Consider the following 20,698-nt stretch of genomic DNA (forward strand, 5'->3'; position numbering starts at 1 on the left):
TACAGGCTGGTGGTGTAATGGTGTCTGGTGTCAACGGTACAGGCTGGTGGTGTAATGGTGCCTGGTGTCAACGGTACAGGCTGGTGGTGTAATGGTGCCTGGTGTCAACGGTACAGGCTGGTGGTGTAATGGTGCCTGGTGTCAACGGTACAGGCTGGTGGTGTAATGGTGTCTGTGTCAACGGTACAGGCTGGTGTCAACGGTACAGGCTCAACGGTACAGGCTGGTGTCAACGGTACAGGCCGGTGGTGTAATGGTGCCTGGTGTCAACGGTACAGGCTGGTGGTGTAATGGTGCCTGGTGTCAACGGTACAGGCTGGTGGTGTAATGGTGCCTGGTGTCAACGGTACAGGCTGGTGGTGTAATGGTGTCTGGTGTCAACGGTACAGGCTGGTGGTGTAATGGTGTCTGGTGTCAACGGTACAGGCTGGTGGTGTAATGGTGCCTGGTGTCAACGGTACAGGCTGGTGGTGTAATGGTGCCTGGTGTCAACGGTACAGGCTGGTGGTGTAATGGTGCCTGGTGTCAACGGTACAGGCTGGTGGTGTAATGGTGCCTGGTGTCAACGGTACAGGCTGGTGGTGTAATGGTGCCTGGTGTCAACGGTACAGGCTGGTGGTGTAATGGTGAGGGGAATGTTTTCCTCACAAGTCCTCAACTGGCAGCGTCATTAAATAGTACCCGCAAAACACCAGTGTCAACGTCAACAGTGAAGAGGCGACTCCGGGATGCTGGCCTTCTAGGCAGAGTTGCAAAGAAAAAGCCATATCTCAGACTGGCCAATAAAAATAAAAGATTCAGATGGGCAAAAGAACACAGACACTGAAGAGAGGATGATTGGGAAAAAAAGTGTTATGGACAGATGGATCTAAGTTTGAGGTGTTCGAATCACAAAGAAGAACATTCATGAGACGCAGAAAAAATTAAAGATGCTGGAGGAGTGTTTTCCTGGCACACGTTAGGTCCCTTGATACTAATTGAACAACGTTTCAAAATTTCGGACAGCTTGTAGAATCCACGCCCTGAAGAATTCAGGCTGTTCTGGAGGCAAAGGGAGGTTCGACCAGGTACGAGATGGGTGTACCTAATAAACTGTCCGGTGAGTCTAACAAGACTAGAAATAGGGTTAGAAGAGGCACCACACAAGACTGTGGTTGTGCACTGAGCCGAAGCCCAGGTATTAGCTTGGAGAGCTAACCCAAGTGTCCAGGTCTAAGAACAACCTCTGTTTCATTGGTTAGGCACAAACAGACTGTACCACCAAACTAGGAGAGAGAGAGAGAGAGAGAGGACAGACAGACTGTACCACCAGACTAGGAGAGAGAGGACAGACAGACAGACTGTACCACCAGACTAGGAGAGAGAGAGAGAGAGAGAGAGAGAGAGAGAGAGAGAGAGAGAGAGAGAGAGAGAGAGAGAGAGAGAGAACTGACAGACTAAAGCAAAGTTCCATTGAGTCTTATGACACAAGCATTGATAAGACAAGAGTAAGGCTTTGAAGCGGTACCATGTAGAGAGAGAAGACAAGCTAAGTGCACACTGCCCATAATATGAGGTGGAAACTGAGCTGCACTTCCTAACCTCCTGCCAAATGTATGACCATATTAGAGACACATATTTCCCTCAGATCACACAGATCCACAAAGAATTTGAAAACAAACCCGATTTTGATAAACTCCCAAATCTATTGGGTGAAATTCCACAGTGTGCCTCACAGCAGCAAGATTTGTGACTTGTTGCCACAAGAAAAGGGCAACCAGTGAAGAACAAACACCATTGTAAATACAACCCATATTTATGTTTATTTATTTTCCCTTTTGTACTTTAACTATTTGCACATAATATGACATTTGTAATGTCTTATTCTTTTGAAACTTTTGTGAGTGTAATGTTTACTGTTAATTTGTATTGTTTACTATCTAGTTCACTTACTTTGGCAATGTTAACATATGTTTCCCATGCCAATAAATCCCTTAAATTGAATTGAAATTGATTTGAAAGAGAGAGAGAGAGAGGTAGAAAGAGAGAGACAGAGAGCGACAGAGACAGACAGCAACAGAGATAGGAGTAGCTTACTGACCGCTCGTACGATGCCGGGCAGGCCCCACTCGGTGCTGAGGAGTCTGTGGCTGTGGAGCCGTCCATCAGTGTCCAGGTTCCTGTCCAACACATCCACCCCCACCACGTTAGGGTTCATGGGGTTAGGGTACTTCCTCATCGCCGCCTTGATCACCGTCTCCCACGGGTAGCTACAGTCAGAAAATAAGAGAGACAGTGAGAGAGACAGACAGACAGACAGACAGACAGACAGACACAGAGACAGACAGACAGACAGACAGACAGACAGACAGACAGACAGACAGACAGACAGACAGACAGACAGACAGACAGACAGAGACAGAGACAGAGAGGAGGACTGTTAGGGTTCATGTGGTTAGGGTATTTCCTCATCGCTGCCTTGATCACTGTCTCTAAGTACAGGAAAATCAGTCAGGTCACTAAACATGGTAATACGGCCCTTTGACACACCAGGTTAAACATTGTGAATATGGCCCAATTCCTAAAGCATGTACAGAATAACAGCTAGGTTACTAAACAAGATAAAATGGTCATGCAATATCATAATCATTAGACCTGTAGTTATCTTCAAAATGTGTTGTTTCAATCATTTATGCCATTTATTCAAATGCTATTATCCAAAGCAACTGGCAGTCATGCTGACAGACTGAGAGAGAGAGGAGTAGCTTACTGACCGCTCGTACGATGCCGAACAGGCCCCACCATGTTACACATGGATGGGTCCCGGGAATCAAACCCATTATCCTGGCTTTCTAAGTGCCATGTGCTACCAACTGAGCTACACAGGACCACCTTGTGGTTCAATTAGGTTTGGTGTTAGAGCATACTGGGTGATTTTGAATTAACTATCCCTTTAATCATAAACGTTTGGCCACTACCCCTTTAATCATAAACGTTTGGCCACTATCCCTTTAATCATAAACGTTTGGCCACTATCCCTTTAATCATAAACGTTTGGCCACTATCCCTTTAATCATAAACGTTTGGCCACTATCCCTTTAATCATAAACGTTTGGCCGCTATCCCTTTAATCATAAACATTTGGCCACTATCCCTTTAATCATAAACGTTTGGCCACTATCCCTTTAATCATAAACGTTTGGCCACTATCCCTTTAATCATAAACGTTTGGCCACTATCCCTTTAATCATAAACGTTTGGCCACTATCCCTTTAATCATAAACGTTTGGCCACTACCCCTTTAATCATAAACGTTTGGCCACTATCCCTTTAATCATAAACGTTTGGCCACTATACGTTTGGCCACTATCCCTTTAATCATAAACGTTTGGCCACTATCCCTTTAATCGTAAACGTTTGGCTACTATCCCTTTAAATCATAAACGTTTGGCCACTATCCCTTTAAATCATAAACGTTTGGCCACTATCCCTTTATTCATAAATGTTTGGCCACTATCCCTTTAATCATAAACGTTTGGCCACTATCCCTTTAATCATAAACGTTTGGCCACTATCCCTTTAATAATAAACGTTTGGCCACTATCCCTTTAATCATAAACGTTTTGCCACTATCCCTTTAATCATAAACGTTTGGCCACTATCCCTTTAATCATAAATGTTTTGCCACTATCCCTTTAATCGTAAACGTTTGGCCACTATCCCTTTAATCATAAACGTTTGGCCACTATCCCTTTAATCATAAACGTTTGGCCACTATCCCTTTAATCATAAACGTTTGGCCACTATCCCTTTAATCATAAACGTTTGGCCACTATCCCTTTAATCATAAACGTTTGGCCACTATCCCTTTAATCGTAAACGTTTGGCTACTATCCCTTTAAATCATAAACGTTTGGCCACTATCCCTTTAAATCATAAACGTTTGGCCACTATCCCTTTAATCATAAACGTTTGGCCACTATCCCTTTAATCATAAACGTTTGGCCGCTATCCCTTTAAACGTTTGGCCACTATCCCTTTAATCATAAACGTTTGGCCGCTATCCCTTTAATCATAAACGTTTGGCCACTATCCCTTTAATCATAAACGTTTGGCCACTATCCCTTTAATCATAAACGTTTGGCCACTATCCCTTTAAATCATAAACGTTTGGCCACTATCCCTTTAGTCAGAAACGTTTGGCCACTATCCCTTTAGTCAGAAACGTTTGGCTACCCGTTTCACACAACTGACACATTGTAGAACAACATAACAGACATGTTCAAACGTTTGTGTGACAGTGATACTTTGTAAAACTGGTGCCGAAAATCTCCCCCCCTTCTAATGTCCTTCATTTTGTGGCTAGAGTCAAATACTTTCTGCGGCACACATCAGAGTCAAATACTTTCTATAGAACAAAGTTCACGTCAGGATAGGCAACCGAAATTAATAATTAAATGTATGTGTGTTATATTAAACATAGAGGAGGGAGTACAATGTTGGCAAGCAATAAACATTTCAGAACAACTATGGCTGAATTATTATCCTTACACTTTCAAAAATACTGGGTTCAAATTCTGTCAGGGGGAGAGGTTTTCGGCACAACACCGGGACCTCACCGGGACCTCACCGGGACCACATGCTCAATGGGAGAGGGAACCATGTAGGATCGCATCGCTGCTCTGCGCTCATTTCGACAAGCCTCTAATGTAGACTAATATTTGGAACGATAAAGATTCAAATAATTCAAATAAAAAGACAACGGTTGTACAAGCAAGCAACACTGCATTTAACGGTCGCGGTAAGCTAGCCTATCTATATGCTATGCTCGGTTTAGAGACTCTTGGCCTACTAACCTGAAAACATGTTCTGTACTCCAGATCTTCATGTTTCCGTTTTCTCTGACCTTCTCGTTATAGGAGAATGTTCGATATATCCGTTCGTTACCGGCCCATTTGCTACGGGGACATATCTTCAGTGCTTATCATTGTATGGTGGATCCGGTCCATAGACAACAAGTAGAAACGATCATCACAAATAAAGGGACTTCTTGTCGTTTCGTTACGACTCAACTAGGCCGGTACGTAAAGGCTATAAAACACTGAGGAAAATATCCACGTACACCGTTCATAGCGCATACAGATCAAGGATGGGGAAAATCCTCAGGTAGCCTATGATGTACAGCCAAGATCACAACGGAGAGGTCGGTTACATATTCCCGGTCTCCACTACTGCTGCATTCGACTACAGGTCTACGCATGCGCACCATCAAACCGTGTCTGTCATCAGTCCAACGAGTAGCACCGGAGAACCGTTTCCAGCTGCAGTGAAAAGGGTTGCAGTCCTTATGTTGCCTGTATAACGGATTTCTCTGTTCGGCCGTTATGTTAACTAGTCTTATATAGGAACATAACCGCGGATATATATAAAAAAATATATTAGAGTTTTGGGTAGCCGAAACTGTGGAACTATTAAGATTGCATGACCTTGTACTGAGTGTCACAATATAAGGACCGTCTATAGCCCTATCTGTCGACACGGTAAGAGAACAAGAATCTTCATTCTCATCAAATAATAGTGCGCAGAGTTTCGGTATATTTGACTTATTTTACTGGATACAATTAGATAGCTTGCTCGTTTTCCTTTATTTTATGGTTCGAATTATAGGATGGGGAAATGGTCCATGTATGATCAATGAATAGCACATTGCCGTGTTATCACAGTGTCGTGGAGGGCCAAAATGCTAATCATCTATGTAGCCTATTCTACCCTACTCAAATATCCAGACATATATTTTTTGTAATATGCCTATATTTTAATTGGTCATAATGCATTATTCCCATCAGATTAAATACGGCTTGGTTGCTGGTCAGAAGGAGGGGGGGGGGCAGCGTCATATTTAGGCTACCGTTCAGAGATCATTAAATCACACGGTGTTATCCACGCGCTCTAGGCCAATATACTATATTATTACTACTCTGCTCGCGCACTATGCAAAGACCTGGTTGGATATAAAACATGTCGAATGTAACATATATTGTAGTTTTGAAGGAAATAGCATAGGACTACAGATTGGATGCCGGTTAGCGACGGTGCGGACAGTCAGACCCACGAGTCAAAAAGCGGTGTCAGCCCGGTATTTGTGCGTCGCTAGAATAGAGGACCATTCGTCTATCACGTCACGGAGCAGAACAGTGCAGCAGCAGTGTCGCCGCCCCCATCCTCTCTCTCCCCACGGTCTGTCAGGAACGGATAGATATTGATGGAAGTCTATTTGTTTACTTTAACATCAGAATGTGCGGAAGGACTGTAGATACATCGTTGAACTTGTGCAGAGAAATGTTGCTGGATAAGAATAGCCGAAATGAAATGGCTTAATTGACTGAATGAAGCCCAGAGTTATTCCAAGAAGCTCTACGGCTCCTATTTCATCCCAGTAATACTGTAGAAGCTGTCAGAGAGGATGACCTCCTCAACAGATGGGGGGGGGGGGGGGGTGTTCAGTGATAGCTGGATGATGTTAAAACACCCGAGGATGTTTTACTGAGCTCTTCTGCTGTCTTCTCCGTGTGTCTTTCTGCCAGGGGAACTCCGATACTGGCCTGCAAAGATGGAGCTCACCACACATCTGATAAATGATACCATTAATTTATATAAATGGGCCCTTACCATCGCAGGTAATCCTCACACTCCCGTGTGTGTTTATTAGAGAGAGGTTTAATCTTGATCTTTGTTTGCGATAATCTCATCTCAGAATACAAGTCTCTTTCTCTTTCTACACTGAACAAAAATATGAACGCAACATGCCACAATTTCAACCATTTTACTGAGTTACACTTCATAGAAGGAAATCAGTCCCACCAGGCCCAGCCAATCAGAATGAGTTTTCCCCCAGAAAAGGGCTTTATTACAGACAGAAATACTCCCCCCCCCCACCCCCCAGACGACCCCGTAGGTGAAGAAGACGGATGTGGAGGTCCTGGGCTGGCGTGGTTACACGTGGTCTGCGGTTGTGAGGCCAATTGGACGTACAGCCAAATTTTCTAAAACAACGTTGGAGGTGGCTTATGGTAGAGAAATGAACATTAAATTATCTGGCAACAGCTCTGGTGGATGTTCCTGTAGTCAGCATGCCAATTGCACACTCCCTCAAAACTTGACACGTCTGTGGCATTGTGTTGGGTGACAAAACTGCACATTTTAGAGTGGCCTTTTAATGTCCCCCAGCACAAGGTGCACCTGTGTAATGATCATGCTGTTTAATCGGCTTCTTGATATGCCACACCTGTCAGGTGGATCGATTATCTTGGCAAAGTAGAAATGCTCACTAACATGGATGGGTACAAATTTGTGCACAACATTTGAGATAAATACGTTTTTTGTGCATATGGAACATTTTGGGGATTTTTATTTTTTATTTCAACTCATGAAACATGGAACCTACACTTTACATGTTTGCGTTTCTATTTTTGTTCAGTGTAGAGGAAGAAATGTCAGATGTTTATATTACTCACCTTTTATCATGGCGATAATACTAAGTGTATTGTACTGTCCCCCAGACAAACGAGTGGAGAAATGGCCCCTGATGGACAACCCCCTCCCAACGCTGGCCATCAGTTCCTCCTACCTGCTGTTCCTGTGGCTGGGGCCCAAGTACATGCAGAACAGAGAACCCTTCCAGCTCAAGAAGACACTCATCCTCTACAACTTCAGCATGGTCGTCTTCAACTTCTTCATCTGCAAAGAGGTCGAGGACGTTTAATCTTTTATTTAAATCTAATCTCATCACATCCAGATACCAAATATTGTGTGTTTGCTGGTCTGGCCAGTTTCTAGATTTAATCTGTCACAAGAGACTGGAGACTAACTTAAATCAACTTTCATTGTCCTCCAAGAGTTGTTGAATATTATATACAGTGGGGCAAAAAAGTATTTAGTCAGCCACCAATTGTGCAAGTTCTCCCACTTAAAAAGATGAGAGAGGCCTGTAATCACATTGTAGGATTTTTAATGAATTTATTTGCAAATTATGGTGGAAAATAAGTATTTGGTCACCTACAAACAAGCAAGATTTCTGTCTCTCACAGACCTGTAACTTCTTCTTTAAGAGGCTCCTCTGTCCTCCACTCGTTACCTGTATTAATGGCACCTGTTTGAACTTGTTATCAGTATAAAAGACACCTGTCCACAACCTCAAACAGTCACACTCCAAACTCCACTATGGTCAAGACCAAAGAGCTGTCAAAGGACACCAGAAACAAAAGTGTAGACCTGCACCAGGCTGGGAAGACTGAATCTGCAATAGGTAAGCAGCTTGGTTTGAAGAAATCAACTGTGGGAGCAATTATTAGGAAATGGAAGACATACAAGACCACTGATAATCTCCCTCGATCTGGGGCTCCACGCAAGATCTCACCCCGTGGGGTCAAAATGATCACAAGAACGGTGAGCAAAAATCCCAGAACCACACGGGGGGACCTAGTGAATGACTTGCAGAGAGCTGGGACCAAAGTAACAAAGCCTACCATCAGTAACACACTACGCCGCCAGGGACTCAAATCCTGCAGTGCCAGACGTGTCCCCCTGCTTAAGCCAGTACATGTCCAGGCCCGTCTGAAGTTTGCTAGAGAGCATTTGGATGATCCAGAAGAAGATTGGGAGAATGTCATATGGTCAGATGAAACCAAAATAGAACTTTTTGGTAAAAACTCAACTCGTCGTGTTTGGAGGACAAAGAATGCTGAGTTGCATCCAAAGAACACCATACCTACTGTGAAGCATGGGGGTGGAAACATCATGCTTTGGGGCTGCTTTTCTGCAAAGGAACCAGGACGACTGATCCGTGTAAAGGAAAGAATGAATGGGGCCATGTATCGTGAGATTTTGAGTGAAAACCTCCTTCCATCAGCAAGGGCATTGAAGATGAAACGTGGCTGGGTCTTTCAGCATGACAATGATCCCAAGCTCACCGCCCGGGCAACGAAGGAGTGGCTTCGTAAGAAGCATTTCAAGGTCCTGGAGTGGCCTAGCCAGTCTCCAGATCTCAACCCCATAGAAAATCTTTGAAAGGAGTTGAAAGTCCGTGTTGCCCAGCAACAGCCCCACAACATCACTGCTCTAGAGGAGATCTGCATGGAGGAATGGGCCAAAATACCAGCAACAGTGTGTGAAAACCTTGTGAAGACTTACAGAAAACGTTTGACCTCTGTCATTGCCAACAAAGGGTATATAACAAAGTATTGAGATAAACTTTTGTTATTGACAAAATACTTATTTTCCACCATAATTTGCAAATAAATTCTTAAAAAATCCTACAATGTGATTTTCTGGATTTTTTTTTCTCATTTTGTCTGTCATAGTTGAAGTGTACCTATGATGAAAATTACAGGCCTCTCTCATCTTTTTAAGTGGGAGAACTTGCACAATTGGTGGCTGACTAAATACTTTTTTGCCCCACTGTATTTCACTTTCACCTTTGAGCATTCAGAAAACATTTCAAAGTCTAATTTAGTTGTGTAAGACTCCTTAGATTCGCTGTTTCCATTAGTTGATATCTGTCTGCTCTTAGTTCCTCTCTCTCTCTCTCTCTCTGTCTCTCTCTCTCTCTGTCTCTGTCTCTCTCTCTCTCTTGGATAATAAAGTGTGTGGTGATCTCTTCTCTCTCTCTCTCTCTTGGTGTTAATAAAGTGTGTGGTGATCTCCTCTATTCTCAGCTCTTCCTGGCGGCTCGGGCGGCCGGATACAGCTACATCTGCCAGTCTGTTGACTACTCAGACGATCCCAATGAAGTCCGGGTGAGTTCACCCAGAAACGACCCGGGACCTGGGTTCAAGTAGTATTTTAAATAATTTCTAAATCTTTAGTGTGGCTTGATGCAGGTTGCCTGTCGCAATGGAACCGATAGAATATTCACAAAATTGCAACCCACAACCCATCTGGCCTTCTAGACAGGATAAAGCAAACGGCAGTATTTAAACCCAGTAAGGACGCCAGCATGACCACCAGTAGTACAGGATTGACCAGTAGTACCAGTATGATCAGTAGTACCGGTATGACCAGTAGGATAGGTATGACCAGTAGTACCAGTATGACCAGTAGTACAGGTATGACCAGTAGTACCAGTATGGCCAGTAGTACAGGTATGACCAGTAGTACAGGTATGACCAGTAGTACCAGTATGGCCAGTAGTACCAGTATGACCAGTAGTACAGGTATGACCAGTAGTACAGGTATGACCAGTAGTACCAGTATGGCCAGTAGTACAGGTATGACCAGTAGTACAGGTATGGCCAGTAGTACCGGTATGACCAGTAGTACCGGTATGACCAGTAGTACCGGTATGACCAGTAGTACCAGTATGGCCATATGACCAGTAGTACCGGTAGTACCGGTATGACCAGTAGTACCGGTATGACCAGTAGTACCAGTATGGCCAGTAGTACAGGTATGACCAGTAGTACAGGTATGACCAGTAGTACCTGTATGACCAGTAGTACCGGTATGACCATATGACCAGTAGTACCGGTATGACCAGTAGTACCGGTATGACCAGTAGTACAGGTATGACCAGTAGTACCGGTATGACCAGTAGTACCAGTATGACCAGTAGTACCGGTATGACCATATGACCAGTAGTACCGGTATGACCAGTAGTACCGGTATGACCAGTAGTACAGGTATGACCAGTAGTACAGGTATGACCAGTAGTACCTGTATGACCATATGACCAGTAGTACCAGTATGGCCAGTAGTACAGGTATGACCAGTAGTACAGGTATGACCAGTAGTACAGGTATGACCAGTAGTACCGGTATGACCAGTAGTACCTGTATGACCATATGACCAGTAGTACCAGTATGGCCAGTAGTACAGGTATGACCAGTAGTACCGGTATGACCAGTAGTACCGGTATGACCAGTAGTACCAGTATGGCCAGTAGTACAGGTATGACCAGTAGTACAGGTATGACCAGTAGTACCTGTATGACCAGTAGTACCGGTATGACCATATGACCAGTAGTACCGGTATGACCAGTAGTACCGGTATGACCAGTAGTACAGGTATGACCAGTAGTACCGGTATGACCAGTAGTACCAGTATGACCAGTAGTACCGGTATGACCATATGACCAGTAGTACCGGTATGACCAGTAGTACCGGTATGACCAGTAGTACAGGTATGACCAGTAGTACCGGTATGACCAGTAGTACCTGTATGACCATATGACCAGTAGTACCAGTATGGCCAGTAGTACAGGTATGACCAGTAGTACAGGTATGACCAGTAGTACCGGTATGACCAGTAGTACCTGTATGACCATATGACCAGTAGTACCAGTATGGCCAGTAGTACAGGTATGACCAGTAGTACCGGTATGACCAGTAGTACCGGTATGACCAGTAGTACCAGTATGGCCAGTAGTACAGGTATGACCAGTAGTACAGGTATGACAAGTAGCATAGGTATGACCAGTAGCATAGGTATGACCAGTAGTACAGGTATGACCAGTAGTACAGGTATGACCAGTAGTACAGGTATGACCAGTAGCATAGGTATGACCAGTAGTACAGGTATGACCAGTAGTACAGGTATGACCAGTAGTACAGACCAGTAGTACAGGAATGACCAGTAGTACAGACCAGTAGTACAGGTATGACCAGTAGTACAGGTATGACCAGTAGTACATGTATGGCCAGTAGTACAGGTATGACCAGTAGGATAGGTATGACCAGTAGTACAGGTATGGCCAGTAGTACAGGTATGACCAGTAGGATAGGTATGACCAGTAGAACAGGTATGACCAGTAGAACAGGTATGACCAGTAGTACAGGTATGACCAGTAGTACAGGTATGACCAGTAGTACAGGTATGACCAGTAGTACCGGTATGACCAGTAGTACAGGTATGACCAGTAGTACCGGTATGACCAGTAGTACCGGTATGACCAGTAGTACAGGTATGGCCAGTAGTACAGGTATGACCAGTAGTACAGGTATGGCCAGTAGTACAGGTATGGCCAGTAGTACAGGTATGACCAGTAGTACAGGTATGACCAGTAACTGGGAGATGCTGGCTGGTCATGATCCTTGCAGCGACTGGGATCATGGAATTAGACACCCGCTCTCTCTTTCACTCACCTCTGGGAGACGTTATGTTAAGAAACATGATCAGGCTTCTTTTATCTGATCAAACCCTCCTATCAGACAGACGGAGCCAGCAGGGGGGGGGGGGGGTTCGGTTTTCCCTAGCTACTGCTCCATGACGTTTACACCAGGCAGCATGCCACGTCCGTACAGATGATCCATTATATGGACCAGATACTCAAGTGACCGCTCTAACAATGACAATAAATGTCTTCAAAAATGGAAGGCAGTCGGAAGGAGGCAAGATCAAAGTGGGACCGTTCTAGCCAATGAGAGGACAGATACACGTGTGAACAACAGGTATAAAGTGTTCTATTCGATCAAATAAGCCTCCTGTATCAAATAAGACATTACAGTTTTTGTTGACCAAATTCGACACTCTCTCATTGACCATACAAAAAGTCTTTGCCTGGTGAGGGAAAACCCCCTCGTGAGCAAAACATTTATATATAAACCCCATCTGCTGCAGAAGACACATTTTGGGCCCAGTTATCCCTTTCGCTTCGCCTCTTCCTCTCCGACGTCAGCGACCATTTTGTGTCCAAGGTTGATGATGAAAGGTCAAAGGTCAAGGATCATATCAGGCTATAGTCTTTAGTCTACAGATTCTAGCAGACACATAAAGCGTCCCCTCTGGGGAGGTCATGACCCCCTTAAGTTCTGACATATAACCTGTCTGGAGATGATTGTCCAAATCCTCCTCGATGATACTAATGTCCCCCCGTCCCCTGTCCCCCCGTCCCCCGTCCCCCGTCCCCATTCACAGATAGCAGCAGCCTTGTGGTGGTATTTCATCTCTAAAGGAGTAGAGTACCTGGACACGGTGTTCTTCATCCTGAGGAAGAAGTTTAACCAGGTCAGCTTCCTACACGTCTACCACCACTGTACCATGTTCACTCTCTGGTGGATCGGCATCAAGTGGGTCGCTGGCGGACAGTGTGAGTATCCCCTCTACTTATATATTTTGTTATACTTAACCAGCAACTTCCTTTGAGATAAAGGAATCTCTTCTTCTGCGTTGAACTGTAGCCGAATGCAGTAACGAGAAATTAATGCGTTATTAGTAATTTGGGAATGGATCTCATCACATTATCTGTCTGGGTTCCCCCCCTCCCCTTTGCAGCCTTCTTTGGTGCACACATGAACGCAGCCATCCATGTCCTGATGTATCTGTACTATGGTCTGGCCTCCTTTGGACCCAAGATCCAGAAGTACCTGTGGTGGAAGAAGTACCTGACTGTCATACAGATGGTAAGAGATCCGTTTACAGTAACTTGATTCAGATGGATTTACAGTTAAGTCAGTCTAACTTGATTCAGATGGATTTACAGTTAAGTCAGTCTAACTTGATTCAGATGGATTTACAGTTAAGTCAGTCTAACTTGATTCAGATGGATTTACAGTAACTTGATTCAGATGGATTTACAGTTAAGTCAGTCTAACTTGATTCAGATGGATTTACAGTTAAGTCAGTCTAACTTGTTTCAGATGGATTTACAGTTAAGTCAGTCTAACTTGATTCAGATGGATTTACAGTTAAGTCAGTCTAACTTGATTCAGATGGATTTACAATAAGTCAGTCTAACTTGATTCAGATGGATTTACAGTAAGTCAGTCTAACTTGATTCAGATGGATTTACAGTTAAGTCAGTCTAACTTGATTCAGATGGATTTACAATAAGTCAGTCTAACTTGATTCAGATGGATTTACAGTTAAGTCAGTCTAACTTGATTCAGATGGATTTACAGTTAAGTCAGTCTAACTTGTTTCAGATGGATTTACAGTTAAGTCAGTCTAACTTGTTTCAGATGGATTTACAGTTAAGTCAGTCTAACTTGATTCAGATGGATTTACAGTAAGTCAGTCTAACTTGATTCAGATGGATTTACAGTAAGTCAGTCTAACTTGATTCAGATGGATTTACAATAAGTCAGTCTAACTTGATTCAGATGGATTTACAGTAAGTCAGTCTAACTTGATTCAGATGGATTTACAGTAAGTCAGTCTAACTTGATTCAGATGGATTTACAGTTAAGTCAGTCTAACTTGATTCAGATGGATTTACAGTAAGTCAGTCTAACTTGATTCAGATGGATTTACAGTAAGTCAGTCTAACTTGATTCAGATGGATTTACAGTTAAGTCAGTCTAACTTGATTCAGATGGATTTACAATAAGTCAGTCTAACTTGATTCAGATGGATTTACAGTAAGTCAGTCTAACTTGATTCAGATGGATTTACAGTTAAGTCAGTCATGGCATTATGTCATTATTATTATTATTATGTAACTACTGGGTTGCTGGACTATTCAGTTAGTGAACCTCGAAGGCCGAAGCTGGTCTTCTTCTCTACCTGGAGAGATCATGAAAACCAGTTGGTCTTCTTCTCTACCTGGAGAGATCATGAGAACCAGCTGGTCTTCTTCTCTACCTGGAGAGATCATGAGAACCAGCTGGTCTTCTTCTCTACCTGGAGAGATCATGAGAACCAGCTGGTCTTCTTCTCTACCTGGAGAGATCATGAGAACCAGCGGGTCTTCTTCTCTACCTGGAGAGATCATGAAAACCAGTTGGTCTTCTTCTCTACCTGGAGAGATCATGAGAACCAGTTGGTCTTCTTCTCTACCTGGAGAGATCATGAAAACCAGCTGGTCTTCTTCTCTACCTGGAGAGATCATGGAGAACCAGCTGGTCTTCTTCTCTACCTGGAGAGATCATGAGAACCAGCTGGTCTTCTTCTCTACCTGGAGAGATCATGGAGAACCAGCTGGTCTTCTTCTCTACCTGGAGAGATCATGAAAACCAGTTGGTCTTCTTCTCTACCTGGAGAGATCATGAGAACCAGCGGGTCTTCTTCTCTACCTGGAGAGATCATGAGAACCAGCTGGTCTTCTTCTCTACTTGGAGAGATCATGGAGAACCAGCTGGTCTTCTTCTCTACCTGGAGAGATCATGGAGAACCAGCTGGTCTTCTTCTCTACCTGGAGAGATCATGAGAACCAGCTGGTCTTCTTCTCTACCTGGAGAGATCATGGAGAACCAGCTGGTCTTCTTCTCTACCTGGAGAGATCATGAAAACCAGTTGGTCTTCTTCTCTACCTGGAGAGATCATGAGAACCAGCGGGTCTTCTTCTCTACCTGGAGAGATCATGAGAACCAGCTGGTCTTCTTCTCTACTTGGAGAGATCATGGAGAACCAGCTGGTCTTCTTTCTCTACCTGGAGAGATCATGGAGAACCAGCTGGTCTTCTTTCTCTACCTGGAGAGATCATGAAATCCAGCTGGTCTTCTTTCTCTACCTGGAGAGATCATGGAGAACCAGTTGGTCTTCTTCTCTATCTGGAGAGATTATGAAAACCAGCTGGTCTTCTTCTCTACCTGGAGAGATCATGAGAACCAGCTGGTCTTCTTCTCTACCTGGAGAGATCATGAGAACCAGCTGGTCTTCTTCTCTACCTGGAGAGATCATGAGAACCAGCTGGTCTTCTTCTCTACCTGGAGAGATCATGAGAACCAGCTGGTCTTCTTCTCTACCTGGAGAGATCATGAGAACCAGCTGGTCTTCTTCTCTACCTGGAGAGATCATGAGAACCAGCTGGTCTTCTTCTCTACCTGGAGAGATCATGAGAACCAGCTGGTCTTCTTCTCTACCTGGAGAGATCATGAGAACCAGCTGGTCTTCTTCTCTACCTGGAGAGATCACCAGAAAGGTTGTGGTTTACCTTCTTCCCTCAGATTGCCTTCTACATGTCCACAGTTGAATAGCCCCGTCGTACTGTACAGAGCATTAGGGAAGGATTCAGGCCCCTTTGACTCATTCCACATTTTGTTACGTTACAACGTTTTTTTCCCCCACTCATCAATCTACTCACAATATCTCATGATGACAAAGCAAAAACAGGTTTTTAGACATTTTTGCAAATGTATAATTTTTTTTAACGGAAATATGGCACACCTGTATTTGGGAGAGTTTCTCCCATTCTTCTCTGCAGATCCTCTCAAGCTCTGTCAGGTTGGATGGGGAGTGTCACTGCACAGCTATTTTCAGGTCTCTCCAAAGATGTTAGATTGGGTTCAAGTCCGGGCTCTGGCTGGGCCACTCAAGGACATTCAGAGACTTGTCCCGAAGCCACTCCTGCATTGTCTTATCTGTGTGCTTAGGGATGTTGTCCTGTTGGAAGGTGACCCTTCACCCAAGTCTGATGTCCTGAGTGCTCTGGAGCAGGTTTTCATCAAGAATCTCTCTGTATTTTACTCCGTTCATCTCGATCCTGACTAGTCTCCCAGTCCCTGCTGCTGAAAAAAATCCCCACATCATGATGCTGCCACCACCATATGCCACAGTGCCAGGTTTCCTCCAGAGAATCTTGTTTCTCATGGTCTGACAGTCCTTTAGGTGGCTTTTAGCAAACTCCAAGTGGGCTGTCATGTGCCTTTTACTGAGGAGTGGCTTCCACCTGGCCACTCTACCATAAAGGCCTGATTGGTGGAGTGCTGTAGAGATGGTTGTCCTTCTGGATCTCCATCTCCACAGAGGAACTCTGGGGCTTTGTCAGAGTGACCATCGGGTTCTTGGTCACTTCCCTGACCAAGGCTCTTCTTCCCCAGATTGCTCAGTTTGGCAGGGCGGCCAGCTCTAGGAAGAGTCTTGGTGGTTCCAAACTTCTTCCTTTTGAGAATGATGGAGGCCACTATGTTCTTGGGGACCTTCAATGCTGCAGAAATGTTTTGGTACTCTTCCCCAGATCTGTTCCTCGACACAATCCTGTCTCTGAGCTCTACGGACAATTCCTTTGACCTCATGGCTTGGTTTTTGCTCTGACGTGCACTGTCAACTGTGGGACCTTATATAGACAGGTGTGTGCCTTTCCAAATCATGTCCAATCATTGAATTTACCACAGGTGGACTCCAATCAAGTTGTAGAAACATCTCAAGGATGATCAATGGAAACAGGATGCACCTGAGCTCAATTTTGAGTCTCATAGCAAAGGGTCTGAATACTTATGTCACTATGGGGTATTGTGTATAGATTGATAAGGAAAATGTTTTTTATTTAATCCATTTTAGAATAAGGCTGTAACGTAACAAAATGTGTTAAAAGTCAAGGGGTCTGAATACTTTCCCAGAAGGCACTGTACATAATAAGGTTTCAACTGATCCCTCCCTCCGTCTCTACCTCAGATCCAGTTTCATGTCACCGATGGCCTGTCATACTGTAAATATATATATATATATATTGAATCATATTTCCCCTCCGTCTCTACCTCAGATCCAGTTCCATGTCACCATCGGCCACACTGCCCTGTCCCTCTACATGGACTGTGACTGTATAGCCCTGTCATACTGTAAATATATATATTTAATAATATTTCCCCTCCGTCTCTACCTCAGATCCAGTTCCATGTCACCATCGGCCACACTGCCCTGTCCCTCTACATGGACTGTGACTGTATAGCCCTGTCATACTGTAAATATATATATATATTTAATCATATTTCCCTTCCGTCTCTACCTCAGATCCAGTTCCATGTCACCATCGGCCACACTGCCCTGTCCCTCTACATGGACTGTGACTGTATAGCCCTGTCATACTGTAAATATATATATATATTTAATCATATTTCCCCTCCGTCTCTACCTCAGATCCAGTTCCATGTCACCATCGGCCACACTGCCCTGTCCCTCTACATGGACTGTGAGTTTCCCCACTGGATGCACTACGCCCTTATCTGCTACGCCCTCACCTTCATCGCCCTGTTCGGTAACTTCTACTACCAGACGTATCGTCGCACGCCACGCCAACCCAGGGAGCCCAAGGCCTCCAAGGCTCTGTCTAACGGGGTCTCCAACGGGCTGTCCAAGGGACTGGGGAATGGAGCGGTGGTGGTGGTAGGGGGCAAGGTGGAGGAAAAGGAGAGGTCGTCAGGGGTGGACAACGGGAATGGAAGGAGAAAGAGGAAGGGGAGGGCCAAGAGGGATTAGATGGAGGGAGGGGTATAGGACTGAAGGAGGCTGGCACTAACAGGCGTTGCTGTTTGATCTTATTTTACCTCCTACATGGCACCCTATTCCCTATACAGTACACTACTTGTAGGTGGATGTGTGGTAAAAGGCAAGGCTGGAGTCAATTCCATTTCAATTCAGTCAATTTATGAAGAAAACTGACATTCAAAATGTCCAATTTTCCTCATTGGCTTTGATTGGGGAAAATGAGAATTTCAGTTAACTTTCTGAGTTGACTGAATTGAAAGGGAAATAACCCCAACCCTTGTAAGAGGTCGCGACGTGTCCCAGGTGACCGTCATTACAACTAATCCAATATTCAGTCGTTTCTGGTCTGGAAAACAATAACATCAACATGTTCTCTCTCTGTACTGCAGTGTTGAGGTTTGTAGCTAGCTAACTGACTGGTTTGTAGCTAGCTAACTGACTGGTTTGTAGCTAGCTGACCGACTGGTTTGTAGCTAGCTGACCGACTGGTTTGTAGCTAGCTGACCGACTGGTTTGTAGCTAGCTGACCGACTGGTTTGTAGCTAGCTAACTGACTGGTTTGTAGCTAGCTAACCGACTGGTTTGTAGCTAGCTGACCGACTGGTTTGTAGCTAGCTGACCGACTGGTTTGTAGCTAGCTAACCCACTGGTGTGTAGCTAGCTAACCCACTGGTTTGTGGCTAGCTAACTGACTGGTTTGTAGCTAGCTAACCCACTGGTGTGTAGCTAGCTAACCCACTGGTTTGTAGCTAGCTGATTCACTGGTGTGTAGCTAGCTAACCCACTGGTTTGTAGCTAGCTGATTCACTGGTGTGTAGCTAGCTAACCCACTGGTGTGTAGCTAGCTAACTGACTGGTTTGTAGCTAGCTAACCCACTGGTTTGTAGCTAGCTAACTGACTGGTTTGTAGCTAGCTAACTGACTGGTGTGTAGCTAGCTAACCCACTGGTTTGTAGCTAGCTAACCCACTAGTGTGTAGCTCTAACCCACTGGTTTGTAGCTAGCTAACTGACTGGTGTGTAGCTATAACCCACTGGTGTGTAGCTATAACCCACTGGTGTGTAGCTAGCTAACCCACTGGTGTGTAGCTAGCTAACCCACTGGTGTGTAGCTCTAACCCACTGGTGTGTAGCTATAACCCACTGGTGTGTAGCTAGCTAACTGACTGGTGTGTAGCTCTAACCCACTGGTGTGTAGCTATAACCCAGTGGTGTGTAGCTATAACCCAGTGGTGTGTAGCTAGCTGATTCACTGGTGTGTAGCTAGCTAACTGACTGGTGTGTAGCTCTAACCCACTGGTGTGTAGCTATAATCCAGTGGTGTGTAGCTATAACCCAGTGGTGTGTAGCTATAACCCACTGGTGTGTAGCTATAACCCACTGGTGTGTAGCTAGCTGATTCACTGGTGTGTAGCTAGCTAACCGACTGGTTTATAGCTAGCTAACTGACTGGTGTGTAGCTAGCTAACTGACTGGTGTGTAGCTAGCTAACCCACTGGTGTGTAGCTATAACTCAGTGGTAACAGTCACACTGCTATCTAGAGACAGGAACACACCACACACACGTAGGCTTCCATCAACATCCAGTACAGGAGACAATGTCAGTCGATCTTTGGGCTTTTTAATTTAAACATTCAATGTGTACGTATGCCTTTTAAAGAATATGACTTACTCATACTGTCATTTTTGTCCTTTGTCCAGATTTGTTGATTCATATTATGTGAGGTAGGCCATTGAATTCTTCAGCCCACTCACACTGTTGCCATAAGCAGAGAGAGAGAGGTCAGTTTACATGACCCATACACAAAAATGTTGTGATGGTTCTTTTTTCTCAATAAGACAGACTTAGCTGTTGGCTATCCTAGCCACACACTGAGATTACATAAGGTCTGAAAAACAAATTTGACACTTGAGCTCTTGAAATGCAAGCTAAGCTTTATCCAATTACAACTTGGCCAGTTAGACTTGTTTACTGTACATGCTAATAAAAAGCATCACTCATTATTATTAGAAGTGACATTCAGTTAGAGACAGTGGAATCTAGAAGTGACATTCAGTTAGAGACAGTGGAATCTAGAAGTGACATTCGGTTAGCAACAGTGGAATCTAGAAGTGACATTCAGTTAGAGACAGTGGAATCTAGAAGTGACATTCGGTTAGAGACAGTAGAATCTAGAAGTGACATTCAGTTAGAGACAGTGGAATCTAGAAATGACATTCAGTTAGAGACAGTGGAATCTAGAAGTGACATTCAGTTAGAGACAGTGGAATCTAGAAGCGACATTCAGTTAGAGACAGTGGTATCTAGAAGCGACATTCAGTTAGAGACAGTGGAATCTAGAAGTGACATTCAGTTAGATACAGTGGAATCTAGAAGTGACATTCAGTTAGAGACAGTGGAATCTAGAAGTGACATTCAGTTAGATACAGTGGAATCTAGAAGTGACATTCAGTTAGAGACAGTGGAATCTAGAAGCGACATTCAGTTAGAGACAGTGGAATCTAGAAGTGACATTCAGAGACAGTGGAATCTAGAAGTGACATTCAGTTAGAGACAGTGGAATCTAGAAGTGACATTCAGTTAG

At 44.2% G+C, this 20,698-nt stretch overlaps 1 protein-coding gene across 2 annotated transcripts; it reads left to right on the forward strand.

The window, feature by feature from the left end:
• Positions 1-6,589: 6,589 nt before the first annotated feature.
• On the forward strand, positions 6,590-18,105 carry LOC120039001 (elongation of very long chain fatty acids protein 4-like). 2 transcript variants are annotated; one of them, XM_038984530.1, is made up of 7 exons: positions 6,590-6,656; positions 7,539-7,726; positions 9,693-9,773; positions 12,889-13,060; positions 13,246-13,373; positions 17,767-18,041; positions 18,072-18,105. In XM_038984530.1, the coding sequence occupies exons 1-7, from the start codon at positions 6,590-6,592 to the stop codon at positions 18,103-18,105; spliced, it is 945 nt and encodes a 314-aa protein (XP_038840458.1). The 2 variants fall into 2 exon arrangements, with proteins under 2 accessions (XP_038840458.1, XP_038840457.1); XM_038984529.1 differs by having other exon boundaries at positions 17,767-18,105.
• The last annotated feature ends 2,593 nt before the right edge of the window (positions 18,106-20,698 follow it).

The sequence above is a fragment of the Salvelinus namaycush genome, unplaced genomic scaffold (genome assembly GCF_016432855.1).
Source record: "Salvelinus namaycush isolate Seneca unplaced genomic scaffold, SaNama_1.0 Scaffold2470, whole genome shotgun sequence".
NCBI classification, from domain to species: Eukaryota; Metazoa; Chordata; class Actinopteri; order Salmoniformes; family Salmonidae; genus Salvelinus; species Salvelinus namaycush.